Genomic DNA, 19036 nt, shown 5'->3' on the forward strand with positions numbered 1-19036 from the left:
GGCCCCCTATTTTATATTTTATTAGCTCTCCTTATACTACTACAGTTTATAAATTTTAATTAGTGCCAGTGGGTTTATATGATACTTGTTTTGTATGGGAGTTCTGCATTCAATCCCTGGCACCTAGTTTACTGAGCACTCTGAATTCCTGAGTTCCAATCCAGGAATAGTCCCTGGGCACCACTGGGTATAACCGAAATAAAACACAAGATAAAACAATAGAAAATTAAATTCATTTTCAAATTTTTAAAGCACATCATTATGATATATATTTCCTACTTGTTATTACTGCCAAAACACTAAGACTCAATGTATTATTTTAAAGTCACATAACTTAGTACATTTATACCTACCTCTGCAGTTAAATTTGGCGGTATCATAATGTCTTTCAGCACATCTAAAAGAAAGGTTTAAATAGATACAAGGTTACCTTTTGTACTTGAGAAAAAAATATGACAACAAACTTTTTAAATCCTCATAATGTACTATTTCTCTTTATCATAAGAATTTTTATCACAACTATTTCTTTTTATCACAAGAATTCAATAAAGTAGGTACTGTTGCGATCCCATTTTACAATTAAGGAAACTATGGCCTCAAAGGTTAAGAATGCAAACAATGTGATGCCACAAATATTCAATATCTGCAAATTAAGCTTCATATCCAGTCCTCAAATTTGCTTAATAACTTTCCCTTTATAGAAATTCTTCAAGCTAATGCAATCGATTTCATGAATATATCTAAGCCACTACCTAGTTTCAATATTACCTTTATCTCAGAGTTAAGTGTACACAGTTCTCAAACTTCAAAAATCAAAGATATTTGTTCAAATATAAAATCCGTACAGATAAAAAAATAAACAAACTGAAAGGGATCAATATCTTAAGACATACTACTTACTAAATTTTTTTAAATTAGACCTTTTGTTTTTGGATAAATCAAAGGTCATCTTTTAAAATTATCTCTCAGATTATAAACTTGAAAGAGAATAATGTCAATACAGAATATTAAAATGTTTTTAGATTTAGCATTACGTAGACATGATAATATTTGTTTTCTTGGGGTGTAGGGTAACTGTCACACCCATCAGTGCTCAAGAATCACTCCTGGCAGTGTTTAGGTGACCATATAGAGTGCCAAAGATCGAACTATGATTGGGTGTGTGCAAGGCAAGCACCTTAACTTCTGTACTATATCTCTCTAGCACTTTTATTGATGAAGGATAGGGGTCTTGTAGGCACATTCCATTGTGTTCTGGGAACCAAAATGTGGGGCTAACGATAAAATTGGGATCAGCCACAAGTAGAGCAAGTAAGTACCTTAAGCTCTATTCTAACCCTCTGGTACCAAGCCTTTTTTTTTTTTTTTGAATAGTAGTGACATACTGATAACCATGCATTGGCTTCCTTGTAAATAATAGGCAATGTTTCTAAAAATTAATAGGCTCAACAAGGAATTCTATGTTAATTTGTAGTCAGCAGCATTCTAAGAAATCCAAATTCTAACCAAACCAAGTTTTGTTTTGTTTTTGGGCTATACCCGGCAGCACTCAGGGCTTACTCCTGGCTCTAGTCAGGGATCACTCCTGATGAGCTCCGGGGACCATGTCGGGCAAAGCACTCTACCCACTACTATCACTCCAGCCACCTGATGAGCCAAAAAGTTTTTTCTTAATATTTAAAAGAAAAACAACATTTGAAACAAAAGTAATTTCAAAATCTCCAAATTTTAAATATCTGGCACTTTATTCACAGCAAACTCAGCTGCAAAACCAATCTTAGTAGATCAAGAGTTAAGAGTCCATTATAAGTTACTGGTACAACGCACCCAGGGTTATTTATGCTTCCATGCTACCCTTCTGAAAATTCAAAATTTGCGAATGCTGAAACAGGCCCAATTTTCAAATAAGCACTGCGAATCTGTATTCTATATTTAGATATTCTGAGAATTTAGTAACTGTAAATATACTAACTGTAAATGGATACCTCAAACCACATGAAGATTTATGCTCATAAACGAACTATAATACAATGGTTTCTGGGGCCGGAGCGATAGCACAGCGGGTAGGGCGTTTGCCTTGCACGCGGCCGACCCAGGTTCGATCCCCGGCATCCCATATGGTCCCCCAAGCACCACCAGGAGTAATTCCTGAGTGCAAAGCCAGGAGTAACCCCTGAGCATCGCTGGGTGTGACCCAAAAAGCATAAAAAAAAAAAAAAAAAACCAATGGTTTCTAATCTGTCAGATTTGATATTTCAAACTTTCATATTACAGCTCAAAGCAAAATTTTTTTAGCATAAATTAGTATATTGAGTTTTGACAGAAAGAAAATTTAATGACACTGAGCTTTGGTAAAAATAGAAAATGTAATGGCATATACATGTTTTCTAAAAATTTTACTCTTTAGGGCCAGGGCATAGTTCGGTGTTAGAGCATTTGTCTTGCATGCATGAGGGCTCAATACCCAGCTAAACGACACACAGAGAGACATACTTTTCCTCTTTAAGACTTATTAAAATTTACACATGTAATATTTATGATACCGTTTATTAGGCATATCATAACACTCTTCATTCACCTATGTACACGCAAATGTACTCACACAAATTCTTCCTCTTCATTTATATAAAACACTAATTAGGAATAAAAGACTGACCAAGAAAACAATCACAATCTGTAATTTCTCTACTACATATTGCAGAGATCAATACTATCAACAATAAAGATTTCATATTAGAACTGAATCCATAAAGAAGGATGAATCACATGAAAAGATAAGGCTTAGAAGGGAAGATACAGTCTAGGAAACAACTCTAAGAAGCTGGTCCATGACAGCTCAATAAAATATAAACATGAGTTACATGCTACTTTGATTCTCTAAAATTCCCATGCTTTTTAAGAAGCTCAAAATGTTTAGCGTGGCAAACCCTGATTAAGACTACCTTATAAACAAACAATTCACAATTATTATTGTTAAGGGGAAGAAATGGAAGGAAAATGGAAATAATAAGCTAATAAATGTCTACCAGATATATCGATATGTAAGTAGTTTCCACGTTTTTAAATAATCCGTAGCTAAAATCCCCATTTTATATATGACAAAACTAAAATCTGCAAGAATATTAAAATACTTGCCCCAAACTACAACATATAAATATAAGAGCCAGAGCAAGACATTATCTCTGATTACAAGTTGATTTTTTTTTTACTGCTGCTTCATACTTCCACATAAATTTTAAAATAGAAAAGGTTTTACAAAAAAGCAATAACAAAATTTAAAGTAAACCTTTCTACAAGAGCAATATCTGACATACACAAAGAGAACCAAAAATATAAAACAAAAATGTTATGAAAACCTCTACAGATATATAAAGGGAATATGTGAGATCATATAGTGGGACTACTTTCTTGTAAAGAAAGTGATGAGGGGAGAGTCAAACAGGGTAAGAATCAAGACTCCTCTTTATTAAGACATATAATAATGAGTGTACTCACCTATGGGTACAAACACAGGGTTCCTTGTAATTTTTTTTAAGGATGTTTGTGATTTGTCTCTCAACAAACAAAATTAAGGTAAACAAATGGCAAACGGAGTTTTGCCCAACACAAGTGCTAGGCAGATATAGCCATATACACATTCATACTAATACTCAATTTTATTACCCAAAAAAACACTGGTTAATTTACTAATGAGGCTAGTTTTGTCCTCTTTTAAGTATGTATTGAATGTCTAATGAAAAGAGAAATATTTAGTCAATTTAGAAAGTCCATACTAAGATGAAGAAGTCTTATTTATCCATTTGTCACAGAAAATTTAATATATTAGTAAACATAGGTATGTCTAGCAAAAATATTTTAAGATCTGTTATGTTTGCAAAGACATACATCAGATATGCTTAACATATGAAATAAAAAGGGAATAAAACAGAAACAGCTGCTGCATGTAAGATTCATCCAGAATCAGAAATATATACATGAGTAGAAAGAAGACAAAAACTGCATAGTGACATCAGAAATCAAAACATGCTACACCAAAATTTAGTATAAGTAAAATGTGGGTAGGTTAGAACAAACAAAAAGCAGAAAGGGACTACAGGCATAAATAGAAGGTAGACTGCTATCTGTTAGACATACTTAACTTCTCTGGGCCTCAAATATTCCACCTGTAAGTTAAGGTATTTCCCATATCTGGAAATCTAGTATTCCATTAAATGGAATACAGATGAGAAATTAAAATATATACACCAAAAACTACTATCAGCTAATAGTGGCAATTCATTAATTTGGGACTCCAATGTGTCTGGAAATAACAGTCTAGTCCCCAGTGCCAGATTTCACAATAATGCAAATGACTCATAATACTGTTAGTATAAGCCAAAATTCTAAATTCTGGAAGAAGCCACTATGCACAAGAATGAAAAGAATTTCCTTTCCCTTCCTTGGATGTTAAATTTGAATTAAATTTTGAAAAGGGCAAAATTTCTTTATACACCTTTCTACTCTCCTTCTGAGTTTCTCTAAATGCCTAATTCTGAAAAGTCTAAGCCTTAGTAACTCATTAAATGGACTATATGGTAGCTGCAACAAAGCTTATTGTAGGTGAAATTAATCAGAAAAGAAGGCAGGAGCCAGAGCAAAGTACAGCAGGTAAGGCCTGCATGCAGCCAAGCCAGGTTCCATCTATGGCTCCCCATATGGTTCCCTGAGCCCATCAGGTGTGATCTCTGAATACAGAATCAGGAGAAAGACTTGAGTCCATTGGTGTAACCCAAAAACAAAAACAAAAATGGCAGATGCATGGCTCATTTGAAAACTGGGGTCTATCTTAACTTACAATTTCACAGCACCTTTTACTTTCTTCATGTTCTTAATTATCACCATACCCACATATACACCATAGTTTGAGTATCTGCCATATTCTATCTAAATACTATCATGCCAAAGAGATGCATATATGCTATTTCTGCTTGTCTACAACAAACAGAAAGTTGATCTCCACTGGTTCTCTTCAATACCCCATCTTAAACATGCTTTTTCTGACAAAACCTCCCATGAGGTACATTTACTATTTCTATTCTCTAAGCCGTTGGTGAGATTACATGGCACCGGAGGCAGCCTGTAGGTGTGGCTGCCAAGCTCCTGGAAAACTGGGGATCTGGGTGGAGGAGGTCCAGTCCCAATCCAAGCAGGCTTAGAGATCTCAGCCACGGGTCTTGCATACATGGGTTCCTCTGTCGGTTCCTTCATGGCTAAGGCTCATGCGAGCGTGTGGAGAGTGGCCTTGAGCATGGCTGTGGCTGTGGCCATGTAATATCATCAACGGCCCTGATCCAGAGATTATAAAACAAAGCTCCAGGAAGAAAGCAATGCAGACTCTCCTGAACCCACACCAGGCTGTCTTCACAGGGGCCCCCTCGGAGGGAGGTGGATTGAGTTTCCCTCCTCACCCCATGCCGAGCCTCAGCAGCCAAAAAACTCCAGAACCCAACCACAGCCATGCTCAAGGCCACTCTCCACATGCTCGGATGAGCCTCACCCATGAAGGAACTGACAGAGGAACCCAGGTATGCAGGGCCCATGGCTGAGATCTCCAAGCCTGCTTAGATCAGAACTAGGCCTCCTCCATCCAGGTCCCCAGTTTTCCATTAGTCTGAGACTATAAAACAAAGCTTCCAGAAGAGAGCGATACAATTTTTTCCTGGAGCACGTGGCTGCATTTGCAGGCACATGACCTTTTTATTTTTATTTATTCCCCCCCCCACCCCTCCCCACCCCCGCACAGCAGAGTCTGGCTAGCTACCTGTGATGTTTTTGATATGCAAAAAACAGTACAACAACATACTCTCCATGTTCCTGGAGTGAGCAGATTCTATCGGGCTGTACTAGAACGCGACAGGCACACACGAAGACGTTATTGGCGCTGGCTCGAGCAAATCAATGAACAACGGGACAACAGTGACAGTGATTCTCTAAGCAGCTCTGTTCTAGGTAAGAATTTCCTTCCTACAATACTTTGTTTAGATTTCACAGTAGATTGTAAGTTTTCTTAAAAATAGAACTAAACCTGATTCATTTCTGCATCTCCAATGTATTTTATAATGACTAGTATATGGCAAGTACTCCATATGTTTGTTCTCTTGTGACTCTGAAGAAGTAAAATATTACAAGAATAAACATTGGAATAGACTTTATATTTAGATCTTCTTCATTGGAGTACACTTTATATTCAGATCTTCTGAGCTCTTACTAGAAAATAAAGATCACTAGTTCTGCAACTACTCTTGCTGTTCTGATTTTGTAATGATCAGGACAGGCTAAATATTCTCTATAATGCACATGTCCCAGACCTAACTCTTTATCTACATAGGTATAGTCTTAGAAATGAAGGTGAAAAATAAATAAATAAATGAAAGACATGCAGGTGATAAAACAAACAAAAAAAATCACTATCTTTACTAAGATACAAAAGCAAGCTCCCACTACCTACAAAGCACTGAAAATCTTTCATTCATTCTTTCTGTTAATTTAAATGTCCCTTAAAAGCAAAAAAGAATTTTGCTCATATACTTGATAAACTCTACAGAAATTATAAGTGAATCAGTATACATGTTTAGATTTTTAATTTTCCAATTGCATTAAGCAATACTTGTCACAGGGAAAAATAAAAGGCCAGGCACAAAAATATCACATATTATATACATTTTTTTTTTTTTTTTTTTTTTTTTTTGCTTTTTGGGTCACACCCGGCGATGCACAGGGGTTACTCCTGGCTCTGCACTCAGGAATTACCCCTGGCCGTGCTCAGGGGACCATATGGGATGCTGGGATTTGAACCCGGGTCGGCCGCGTGCAAGGCAAACGCCCTACCCGCTGTGCTATCTCTCCAGCCCCCTTATATACATTTTTTAAATTATAAAAGAGTCAACATTTTGGAAAGTATGGGGGAAAAACTATTTCTCCCCCCCTCCATTTTTCTTCCACTTTCATTTTTATATCCTATTCAAAATGCCAAGATAAAAAACTAAAGCTATGGTCAACTGGCTATTAAATGTGCTATCTTTATAATCCTGCTCCAGACAACAAAAACCACCCAACTCAAGTACTTTAGCTAATATGTTTGCATTACATAATTATAAAATACCCTAATAGCAGTTTCAGTCAATCAACAGAGAAAGAATAAAATATTTTTTTCAACTCTGAAACATTCTTCCATGCAAGATATGAATGCTTTAACAGAAGTAGTTCTATGAGTTACATTTCAAGCTACCACATGGATAAAGAATAAAAGATTCCAAATCACTTATAGCAGGAAAAGTAATATGAATCTGTACCAACACTTTTAACTATCACCACTTTCTAAAGAACAAAGTTCTCAAGCAGATTCTTGGATTGTTTTAGAAATACAGTTTTTGGGGCTGGAGTGACAGCACAGCAGGTAGGGCGTTTGCATTGCACTCGGGCTGACCCGGGTTCGATTCCTAGCATCCCATATGGTCCCCTGAGCACAGCCAGGGGTAATTCCTGAGTGCAGAGCCAGGAGTGACCCCTGAACATCGCTGGGTATGACCCAAAAAGCAAAAAAAAAAAAAAAAAATACAGTTCTATTAAAGGATTTCTTTAATTCTACTTCATTGTAACAAGAAAATAATTTTAATTGACAATTACTTTATAAGATATTTGCAGGCATAAAAATAAGAAAACATATACTTACAGATTGTATATCTTATAATGGTTTTTATGCTTTGAATCCAAAAACCTTAAAACAAAACAAAGAACAAACATTAATACAAAATTAACTAATGTGAAATTACTTTTTTGACTAAGAAAAGTATTTTCTAATCAATTATCATTTAAGACAAATTAAAAAAAACCTCTACTATAAATATTCCCTCCATGTACCTAAATATACAATGGAATCATTCTTAAATAATTACTGCATTACACAGATTCATACAATCTAAAGTAAGGTAGTTTTCATGGAATTAATATTTGTATAATCTTCATCTTAACACAATGATAGCTGAGTATTATGAAGTAACTTATAAAAGACAACATTAGCATTTAGCCCAAGTTCATCTAAGTCATATACATTTTGCAAGAGTCGTGTCCAATCACATATTTAAATAACCTACAAAATTCAATCATTTTCTTTCAAACTAAGTGTTTTCAGTACTTGGAAGATGCAGATGTAACTATTAACTCTAAACAGAAGTTTATTAAGCAAATTCTCACATTTTGTAATTTGATGCTCACACTCATCTTAAAGGTAGAGATTATTCACATTTCAAAATAGTCGCATGTCATACAGCTAATATACCTAAGAGCTAAGAAACTAAAAAACAGCTGAGAGATAGTGCAGGGATTAAGACATCTGCCTTGCATAGAGCCAACCCCAGTTCAATCCCCCAGCACCAGATTTTGTCCCCTGGGCTCTGCAAGGATTGATTTCTGAGAACAGGGCCAGGAATAAGCCCTAAGTACTGCCAGTTGTAGCTCAGGGGAAAAAAGAATAATAACCGAAACAACAATTATAATTAACATAAACACTTGCTGGATGTATGGCACTATTTTAAGTACCCCATGTTTCCAAATTTGTTTAATCCTATGAGTCAGGCAATATAAGGATTAGAAGTATGTAAGGATGAGTAAATAGAATAAAAAAGAAACACTAAGTATATTTTAAGACTCCGAAAATTAAAAATACCCAATGACTCATAAAAAAATAAACTGTGGTATACATGCACACATGCATACACACACACACACACACACACACACACATACACACTGGAATACTATGCATCTGTGAGAAAAGATGGAATCATGCACTTCACTACAACATTTATGGTACTGAAATAAATGGGAGGGAGAAGGACAAATACCACATGAACTCACTCATCTGTGAATATAAAGATAAAACAAGGGAACTGACAGAATGAAGCAATAACAAACCCATGGCTTTGACTTACAAAACTGATTAACAATCAGTGGGAGGAGGAAAAAAAAAAATGAAGAAATGACCAGATGTGACATAAAGTAGTAATGAGCTGTGGGCACTTTGGTGGTGGTGAGGTACAGTAATTATCAATACCATAAATATTATCATTATTGTAATCAAGATAACAAAGCTTTAAAAAATATTTTCTAACACCTGTTGGTTATTAAAACCAATAGCAATATATTGGCTTGCTCTTCAAGCCTGTATTCTTCCTTGAGCATATAACTTGATATTTCTTTGCTTGCTATTTCCACTCTAGAGAAGCCTGTGTTCCTCTCTCAAACATGCTCAGGAAGAAAGAGGTTTGAGAAACTGGAATAAGAATGGTATCACCCAATTTAATGGCAACACTGGACGTAAACCACTAGATGTGAACAACTGGATGTAAAACCACCCAAGGGAAAATTATTCCCAGCCTAGAACTAATGGTTGCAAGGAAGGCCATAATAAAATATTTTGCATAATAAAGGTATTTTTAAATAAGCAATGTCTCAAAGAAGTGTGCCACAAGAATGAGAATAATGAAAAACGAAGACAAGTTTCAGAAACTAAAAAACTCCAACTTGAGAAGAAAAGAATACCCGGAATGAGGTGAAGAGAACCACAGAGCAAGCCAAGTCAACAACTAATCTAAAATTGGCACACTATGGATGAATAGATCAAGAAGTTGTGTGTATATATACATTACAGAATACGTTACAGAATACAGTTATAAGTATTATACTGTATTCTATAAACACATTATTGAATAGTTCTAAGAAAGAACAGAAATGATTCAATTTGCCACAACATGGATAGGACTAGAGGATATTGTGCTGAGTGAAGAAAGGAATATAAATACAGAAGTTTTCTCTCATATGTAGGACTTAAAGATGCACTGCGAGGCTGGAGCGATAGCACAGTGGGTAGGGCGTTTGTCTTGCATTCGGCCAACCCGGGTTCGATGACCAGCATCCCATAGGGTCCCCTGAGCACCACCAGGAATAATTCCTGAGTGCAGAGCCAGGAGTAGTGACCCCTGAGCATTGCCAGGTGTGACCCAAAAAGCAAAAAAACAAACAAAAAGATGCAATGCAAGGAGCAACACGGTGCAAAAGGCAACACAGTGGGAGAACTGATGCAAGCAACAGTTGGGAAGGGACTTTGGGGTCCGAAGGGGAAGGAAGTGGGTAAACTGGTGATGGGAGTAGTTTATGCACAGGGATTATATACATAGGAAACCACCATTAACAAATCACAGAACCACAATGAATTTTTTTAAAAATTAAATAAGGCTTGGGACTGGAGCGATAGCACAGCGGGTAGGGCGTTTGCCTTGCACGCGGCCGACCCGAGTTCGAATCCCAGCATCCCATATGGTCCCCTGAGCAGCGCCAGGGGTAATTCCTGAGTGCAGAGCCAGGAGTAACCCCTGTGCATCACCAGGTGTGACCCAAAAAGCAAAAAAAAAAAAATTAAATAAGGCTCATAGAAATGATAAAATTGATGCGTTTAATGTGTTGAAATCTGTTGTGATATTGATACAACTGTAGAGAAGTACACAGAAACGGAGGGGGGGAAGAAATTGGGGGAGGGCAAGAAATGTGTAAAAAAAAATCAGTATGAAATGACATATTTTTGTATTACATTAGTTGCAGGTACTGTAAGTAAAATCAACTCTTAATGCATTAACTCTATTACCTTATTAAATATTTGACCTTTATTATTTCTCAAGCTACTATAATCAAAATATTTATGTGATAAATACTTCAGTAACCACTAGTATGTTGCTTTAAAAACCATTATGAGAGACTTGAGAGATAGTACAAGGGTTAAGGTGCTTGCCTTGCATGTGGCAAACTCCAGGTCAACCCTCGGTACTATATTCTGTATTGTGACATCACCAGGAATGAGCACTGAATAGGAGTAGTCATGGCCCCAAAACCAAAATTAAATAATAAAGATAAAAATCGCTCTGAAAGGATTCCATAATCTTCACTAAATAGCACATATCATAAAAATACATTAAAAATTCTTATTGAAGGTCAAGGAAAAATGAAGGACAAGAGCCACTTTCATTGTAGTGAGTATTAAGCTCTACAGAACTGCTCTATTTGATATTTTGTGCATATAACTTTTGCAGCGAAGGTGGGGGAAATATCTGGTACTCAGGACTTACTCCTGGCTCTGTTCTCAGGGATCACTCCTGGCAGTGCCAGGGAAGGAATGTGACTATGTTGTTTACATGGGAAAAATCTTATCCACTGTGCTATCTCTCTGGCCCCACAATTTAAAGATTCAGGAAATGTTATCTTTATGTTTCTATATTTTAACCCACTACTACTTCAACCAACCAAGCAATCACTGATTGCACCAAGAATTCTACTGAACTATGAATACACTAAGGGGAAAAAAAGTCTATTTCACACATTATTCCCTCTGGTCTCTTTCACCATCTTTTAAAATTTCTGTTTTTGGGAGTTTTTTGTTTGTTTGTTTTAGCTTAGGTAAAATTTGTATACAGTGAAAGTCATAGATCTTATATAGTACAATTCTGAGCTTCAGGATTTGGTTTTGTTTTGTTTAGAAACCATACCCAACAGAGTTCAATTCTTACTCCTGGGTCTGTACTCAGGGAACCAAATCCAGGTTGGCTGCATGCAAGACTAATACCCTACCCACTATAGTATCTCTCTGGCCCCCATTTCTGAATTTAGCAATAGTTACCCCAATCAAAACATACAATACGCCCACTCCCTACGTGCCTTCTAGAAAACTCATGTTCATTTGCAAAACACGCCCCTAAAATCCCAAGTAGTTAAATCTATTAGCACAGACTGCTTTGAGTCTTGTCCTTTGTTTTCATAAAATGAAATATGATTATAAAACTTCAGAAAACTTTTACATGGCTTATCTTTCACTACGGGTCTATTCCGATAGAAATGAACAAGTAGGAAGTTGTTATTTTCTCACTGAAAGCCTACATACTAGATGTGAACCCCAAAAGGGTATTTCGTACGATTAACAACTTATTTTTAGTTCATTCTGAGTTTTGTAATATAAGCCAACACTACAATAATAAGGATACACATACCACTGTCCAATCTCAGAAAATACTATTCACAAGTAGCAGCTGGATAAACACATTAAACTGAGCACTGTGCTGGAAGTGACCCCAAACACTGTGGCAGTAGTATGACCCAAAATTAAAAGACACAAACTTTATAACATACACTACTTTCAAAAGAAATTTTTTTTCCATCCTATCATATTTCCCCAAAAGTACAGAACTGATATCACACTATTTTAACTTCAAAAAGTGGGTGTGAGAGCTTAAAATTGAAGCCCAACTCTTATGAGCACTATTTTTAGGATTTAAAAATATATGTATTGTGCATCACATACATATACATATATATAAACTATGTTCATATACAGCTTTTTTTGTTGTTTTTGAGCAATATCCAGCAGTGCTCAGGGGTTGCTCCTGGTTGAGCCTGAGGAACCAGGATCAAACCAAGGCCTCCTACACACTGACCGTGCACTCAGTCCACTGAGCTATCTCTCCAGTCCCATATGCGTTTTTTGGTTTTTTTTTTTGTTTTGCTTTTTGGGTCACACCCATCGATGCTCAGGGGTTACTCCTGGTTTTGCACTCAGGAATTACTCCTGGCGGTGCTTGGGGGACCATATGGGATGCCAGGGATCAAACCCAGTTCGGCCACACGCAAGACAAACTCCCTACCTCTGTACCATCACTCTGGCCCCCATATGCAACTTCTTAACTAAAACAAATAAAGAGCAGAGGTTCTATTTGTGATCACAGTACTCCTAATGAAATAATTACCTTTCATGAGTCCCACATACAATTACTACTATAACAATGAAGTTTTTTTATATATCCTTTTGCTGAGCTTGTCCAAAGGATACCTAGAGAGCCAGGAAGTTAGTTTGGTGGGGGAAGGGGGAACAAAGGAACATAAACTTGTGTCCAAAGCACCACATGGCTCCCCAAGCACTGTCAGGCTCAGCCCTGGTAGCCCCTAAATACTTCCTGGTTGTGCCAATCCCTAGCACCTAATTGACCAGGCACACCTGGATTAAATACTACTTAAAGTAACTCCTGGGCTACTAAATACAGAAGGGAAGGCTCACAAATAATTAATTTACATAAAATAGTTTTTTAAATCACAAATTTTATCTCAGCGAAAAATGATTATCCAAGAATAATCATTGTTATTATTAAATGCTATTACTGTTAAAATGCTATTACTGTGTTATCTCTTTCAATCTCTCTCTTAAAGAGTCCAGGCATAAAAAAAACTACTTTTCAACTTCATATATCTTCATTATAGAAACTTAGCTACACGTCTACAGCACACATTCAAAGTCATGTTTATCATTTTTTTAAATTCAAGCATTTTTAATTACATGCATAAGTGCTTAGAAATTGTTACCCAATTTTAAATTTTTCTACTTTCCATTCAGGAAGTAATAAAGACATTAAATAGCTCAACATGACTACATGGGGCTTTTTTAGTTTATCTATTTGTTTTGCAGGGGAGGGGTAGTTTGGGGCCACACTTGGTGGTGCTCAGGGCTTACTACTAGCTCTGTGCTCAGGGATCACCCCTGGTAGGCTCAGGGGACTATATGGGGCACCAGGGCACAATCAGGGAGGGATGGAGGGAAGAGGGAGACAAAAGCTTAAATAAAGCGTTTTTAAAATCACTTCTAAAAAGAAAAATTACTTATGGGGTTAAACTTCCATAAAATTATATATCCCACAAAATAACTATTTGAGTTAGCAAATTGAAAATAAACTAGAAAAAGGCAAAAAAAAAAAAGGTATTGACTGGTAGGGGCTTATTGGAGTGAAGTATCAATATAACATCAAGGTGGATCTTAGGAAAGAATATCATGATTAGCAATGTCTGTCACTAGTTAGGGCAAGGCACATAAAGTGCTAGTTCTGTCACTTCCAGAGAAAATCAATATAAATATACTAATAAAATTTAATACAGTAAAATTTGGACATAATAGGTTATTAAATAGCAGCAAAGTATGTTGTTTCTGGACTGGAGACAGAATGCAAGAGTTAAGATACTTGCCTTGCACAAGACTGACCCTCGTTTGATTACAGCACCACATATGAGCCCCCAATTCTAAACACTACATAAGGCTAGGAGTGACCTCTGAGCACAGAACCTGGAGTAACCCCTAAGCACTGCTATGTGTGGCTCAAGGTCTCTGCCACAAAGTTAAATGTTTCTAATATGCCTGAAATAATTATTCTAATTTTTTCTTATATTAGTATTTATTATAAAAAGACCACCTCATACTTTCTGAGTTGAATTTATATTTTTTGAATTTATATATTTTTGACCAGTAGAGGTATCTGGTTCAAGAATTTTCCTCTTATTATAAACTGTAAAATTGGGCAAAACATATGAAGTGACCATCTTTTGGCCCTGAACAAAAAGCAGCACAGGCTTATGATTCTTAAAAAAAAAAAAAGGAAAAAAGAAAAAAGATGAGGTAACCCTCATGACTGCCTTGCTTTCAGCCTGGAGGCTCTTTTCTGACAGAGCAGAAAAGAAACAGAGCAAATGGAACAGGTTCTACTAAGGTAAGCAGGCAGTGATTGGTGTCATGGGGGGTGGGGAGAATAAGGAAGCTGGATTTTGTGGAACAGGGTATTAGAGAAAAAGGAAATATCTCAGAAATTTATCTGGAAATTCTGGGGACCAAAGCAATAGTATAGTATGTAGGGCACTTGCCTTGCACATGACCTACAAGAGTTTTGTCCCAGGCACTCCATATGGCCCTTAAAGCTCCCCCAGGAATGATCTCTGAGTGTAAGGTAGGAATAAGCTCTAAACACAATTAGGTGCACCCCTAGTGGAGAGACCTTATGAGTGCCCTAAGTACTCAACTGAGAACCCAAGAAAGGTTTCACCACAGAAAACAATACTACGCCCATAAGAAAAGAATCAAAACTGAGACTGGCCTAAGAAACCCAAGCCTAATAATTCCCAGGTTCATTTAGCTTCTACTAAATGAAAGCTTCTTTCTGTTAATTTAAATAAATGCCTAACAAAATGAAAACTCAGTACCTTCAAGAAATAACAATCTAATCCCCCAGAAACTTATTATATGTAATATTCTACAACTAAAATTTATGAGACATGCAAAAGTAGAAAAACATGACCTATGACCAAGGGGGAAAAATTTTAAAAAAGGCAAGCAACAAATTCCAAGAAAAAACAGGTCCCAGAATGAGTGGATATGGATTTAAAGCAGCCCCTGAGCACTGCCAGGAGTGGTGGAAACGCCTCTCCCAAAAAAATCTCAGAAATTTCTCAGTTGTGAGAATATAAAACATCAACATATAGATACTAGAAACTCAATAAACGCCAGCAAGATTTAAAAAAAAAAAAAAAAAGAACCACAGTATGCACATTAAAAGCCAAATCCCACAGAACAAAAAGTAAACGAAGTAGTATGGGTCCAGAGAGACAGCAGGGAAGGTGCTTGCCTTGAACAGATCTAATGGAATGACATTTTAAAGTACTGAAATGGAGAAGGAGATGAGGGGTGAGGGAGTCAACAGAGAATTAAAAAAAAAAAAAATCAACAAAAGCTGAGAGAACTAGTCACTGGCAGATTTGCCCTACGATAAAATGAACCAATTCCAGAAGAAAACTTGAACATACATGAATTAACAAATGAAAAATAAAGGAGTAAATATAGTGCATCTATTTTGTTTTTGACAACTGAATGTTTAAAACAAAACAATATTGTATTCTGGAACTACTTATGTAGATGTAAAATGTATGGTGAGGCCAAAGAAACAGCAGATACAGCAAGCATACTGTCAACCAGAGATTGATCCCAGCCACCAAAAGAACAAGGAAATAGCTCAAGAAATGTGGCCCCAAGGACCCCTGGGGTTCCACATTCTCAGGCCTGAGCACTGAACCACTAGCATGTATATGGGCTGAATATCACTGGAAAGAGTTTCCTGGGCTTATAAACATTTGAGAGACCCTTCCACTTGACCCCAGCCCTCAATCATACAAAATAGTGCAAAACTGGGGCCAGAATGATAGTACAGCAAGCAGGATGCTTGTATTGCATGTGGAAGACAGGCATCCATCCCCAGGTTCCATCCCTGACACAAGGATGTCACATATTGTCCCCCCAAGCCTGCCAGAGTAATCCCTAAGCACAGCACAAAGAGTAAGACCGGAACACCACCAGGTGTAGCCCAAAAGCAAAAAAAAGGAAAACAGAATTTTGTTGTTTGGATTTTCCATTTTGATGTTCACAATATTAATTCAAAGAAAAAGCTAATAATATATTTCCCAGTACAACCTCAAAAATACTATGTAAAGAGATACAGCTTAAAGTCAATAGAGGTAAAATGAAGAATCTGAAAATATATTAATCCAAAGAGAATGAAAACACATAAATACTGAACATTAAAGACAAACAGAACAAACTTAAAGCATTAGCAAAAAAATTACAGTGTAAATGTTCCAATTAATTGTGAAGTTCAAAACTGACATAATGTTCATGATGTACATATATATGTCTACATATACTTACTATGTAAGTTACAACAGTCAATAGGTAAATAATATGCATTGTCCCTTCCAAAGAAGCAGGAGCATACATCAAATATAAAACTGCTTTATACATTAATGCTATGCTACAGAATTCATTCCCAAAACAACAAAAAGCCTAAGCTTTATCAAGAGTTTTATTATTATTGAAAGATCTCAAAAATTCAATTACCATTGTTATTGTCATAGTCCAGGGGTTAATCCGCTACCTTTTGGATACCTCTAACTCTGCCTGAGTCTGTCAATATACTGAATTTGGGTTTTTTTTTCCCCAAGAACAAATTCAAACTAATATCATACAATTGATGTACAAACATCAAGGCTAAAATAACCATAATAATAAGTAAAAAAATCTAACCATCACAAAAATTATTCATAGTGTTATAATCAGTTCTATCTCTCACTATACACAGACCTCCAAGAAGTGAAAATCAGAACACACAGTAACAATGGAATCAAGGCAAACGCCCTATCCGCTGTGCTATTGCTCCAGCCCCGAACTTGCATTGCTTTGAACTTTAATCAACAGAGATGGGTGTTCCAGTAGACCTACATTCTTGCAAATGCTTAGTCCTTTATGTTTTAGCATCCCAGTAAATAAGTCTCACTATGGAGATGTTACTGGTGCCCGCTCGAGCAAATCAATGAGCAACGGGACAGGAAGACGGTGTCAATGACAGTGAACTTACTAATCAGACATTTTTGTCTTTTTCTTTATGGGATTAGGGATTGTCTTCCTATGAATTTTTAAGTGTCAGCACAGTGTGGATTCAAAACTTTTATCTCACACACAGACACGTACATACACATACTGCAAAAATTTCTCACAAACTGTAGTTGCCTTTGCATTTTATAGCCTTTTTATAAAAAAAAGTTTTCTATGTTGATGAAATGCAGTTTATCCATTTCTTAAAATATGGGTGATTGACCCAGGGGCGAGATCTCCAAGGCTGCTTGGATCAGGACTGGGCCTCTTCCACCCAGATTCCCCATTTTTCAGTAGCTAGTCACACCCACAAACTGCCCCCAGCACCGTGTAATCCTATCAATGGTCAACATCCAGACACTATAAAACCAAGCTCCCGGAAAAGAGCGACACACAGTCTCTTACCCTAGCACCTGGCTGTCTTCACCAGGGCCTCTCGGAGGGGGCGTGCTGAGTTTCCCTCCCCGCCTTGAGCAGAGCCTCAGCAGCTGAAGACCTCCAGAACCCAGCCACAGCCATGCTCAAGGTCACTCTCCACACATTCGGACAAGCTTCACAGCATGAAGGAACTGACAGAGGAACCCAGGTGTGCAGGACCCAAGGCCGAGATTTCCAAGGCTGCTCGGATTGGGACTGAGCCTCTTCCACCCAGATTCCCCATTTCCCAGTAGCTAAGCAGTCACACCCACCAACTGCCCGCCCCCCCCCCCCCCAGCGCTGTGTAATCCCATCAATAGCCAACATCCAGAGACTGTAAAACCAAGCTCACGCAATGCGGCCACCAGACATCTGATTGCCTAGTTCTCCCTCTTGGAGAACCTGGCAAGCTACTGAGAATTTATTGCCCGTACAGGAGTGCCTGGCAAGTTCCCCATGGTGTATTCATATCCAAAATACAGTAATAGATATATATGCATACCTCTCGGAGGGTCCGGCAAGCTACCAAGAGTATCCTGCCCACACCGACAGAGCCTGGCAAGCTCCCTGTGGCGTATTCAATATGCAAAAAACAGTAATGATGGTCTCATTCCCCTGACCTTGAAAGAGCCTCCAATTGTTGGGAAAGGCAATTAAGAAGATGCTGCTAAAATCTCAGGGCTGAGAGGAATAGAGACGTTACTGGTGTCCACTCGAGTAAATCGACAAAGGGATGACAGTGATGGGTGATTTATGTGTACTCTAAAATAACTTTGACTAACAACCCAAATATCACAAAGGTTTTCTCTAGTGCTTTGCTTTAAAGTTTTATAGTTTTACATTTTACGTATGCTTAGATGTACAATGCATTTTAAGATAATTTTGATGCACTAGATATTATGTATTAAAGATTCATTTTCTTTTCTATATTGAAATCTAATTGCTCCAGCATCATTAGTTAATAAGAGATCCACTCACTAGCAAAAAAGTATCTTGGCATCATTGTCCAAATATATACATATATACACACATATATAAACACATACGTATGTATATAGAGATTTTTTTTCTATAATCTCATTGACTATGTGCTATTGACTTATATGACCCAGTATAGGTATTTAAACAACAAAAAGGAGAATTCATATCCACAGAAGTCTTACACAAGAATGTTCCTATGCCAGACAGATATTACAGCAGGGAAGCAGTTTGCCTTGTATGCAGACGATCCAGGTTCAATCCCCAGCATCACATATAGTCTCCTGAGCACAGAGAAGGAATAAGCCCTGAGCACTAGCAGGTATGGCC

The 19036-nt window shown here is 37.1% G+C and overlaps 1 protein-coding gene and 1 pseudogene across 1 annotated transcript in view; one reads left to right on the forward strand and one right to left on the reverse strand.

Annotated features, from left to right (window-relative positions):
• The window catches only part of PTEN (phosphatase and tensin homolog), a 103857-nt gene that overhangs the window by 41731 nt on the left and 43090 nt on the right, over positions 1 to 19036 (reverse strand). Inside the window, exons 4-5 of the mRNA XM_004607499.3 lie at positions 7712 to 7756; positions 354 to 397 (exon numbers count right to left, since the gene is read on the reverse strand). Of these exons, the coding sequence (XP_004607556.2) occupies positions 354 to 397; positions 7712 to 7756 (89 nt within the window). The remainder of the gene's footprint in view (positions 1 to 353; positions 398 to 7711; positions 7757 to 19036) is intronic.
• On the forward strand, positions 6270 to 6396 carry LOC129399463 (small nucleolar RNA SNORA72; annotated as a pseudogene).

The sequence above is a fragment of the Sorex araneus genome, chromosome 11, assembly GCF_027595985.1.
Source record: "Sorex araneus isolate mSorAra2 chromosome 11, mSorAra2.pri, whole genome shotgun sequence".
Taxonomy (NCBI): domain Eukaryota; kingdom Metazoa; phylum Chordata; class Mammalia; order Eulipotyphla; family Soricidae; genus Sorex; species Sorex araneus.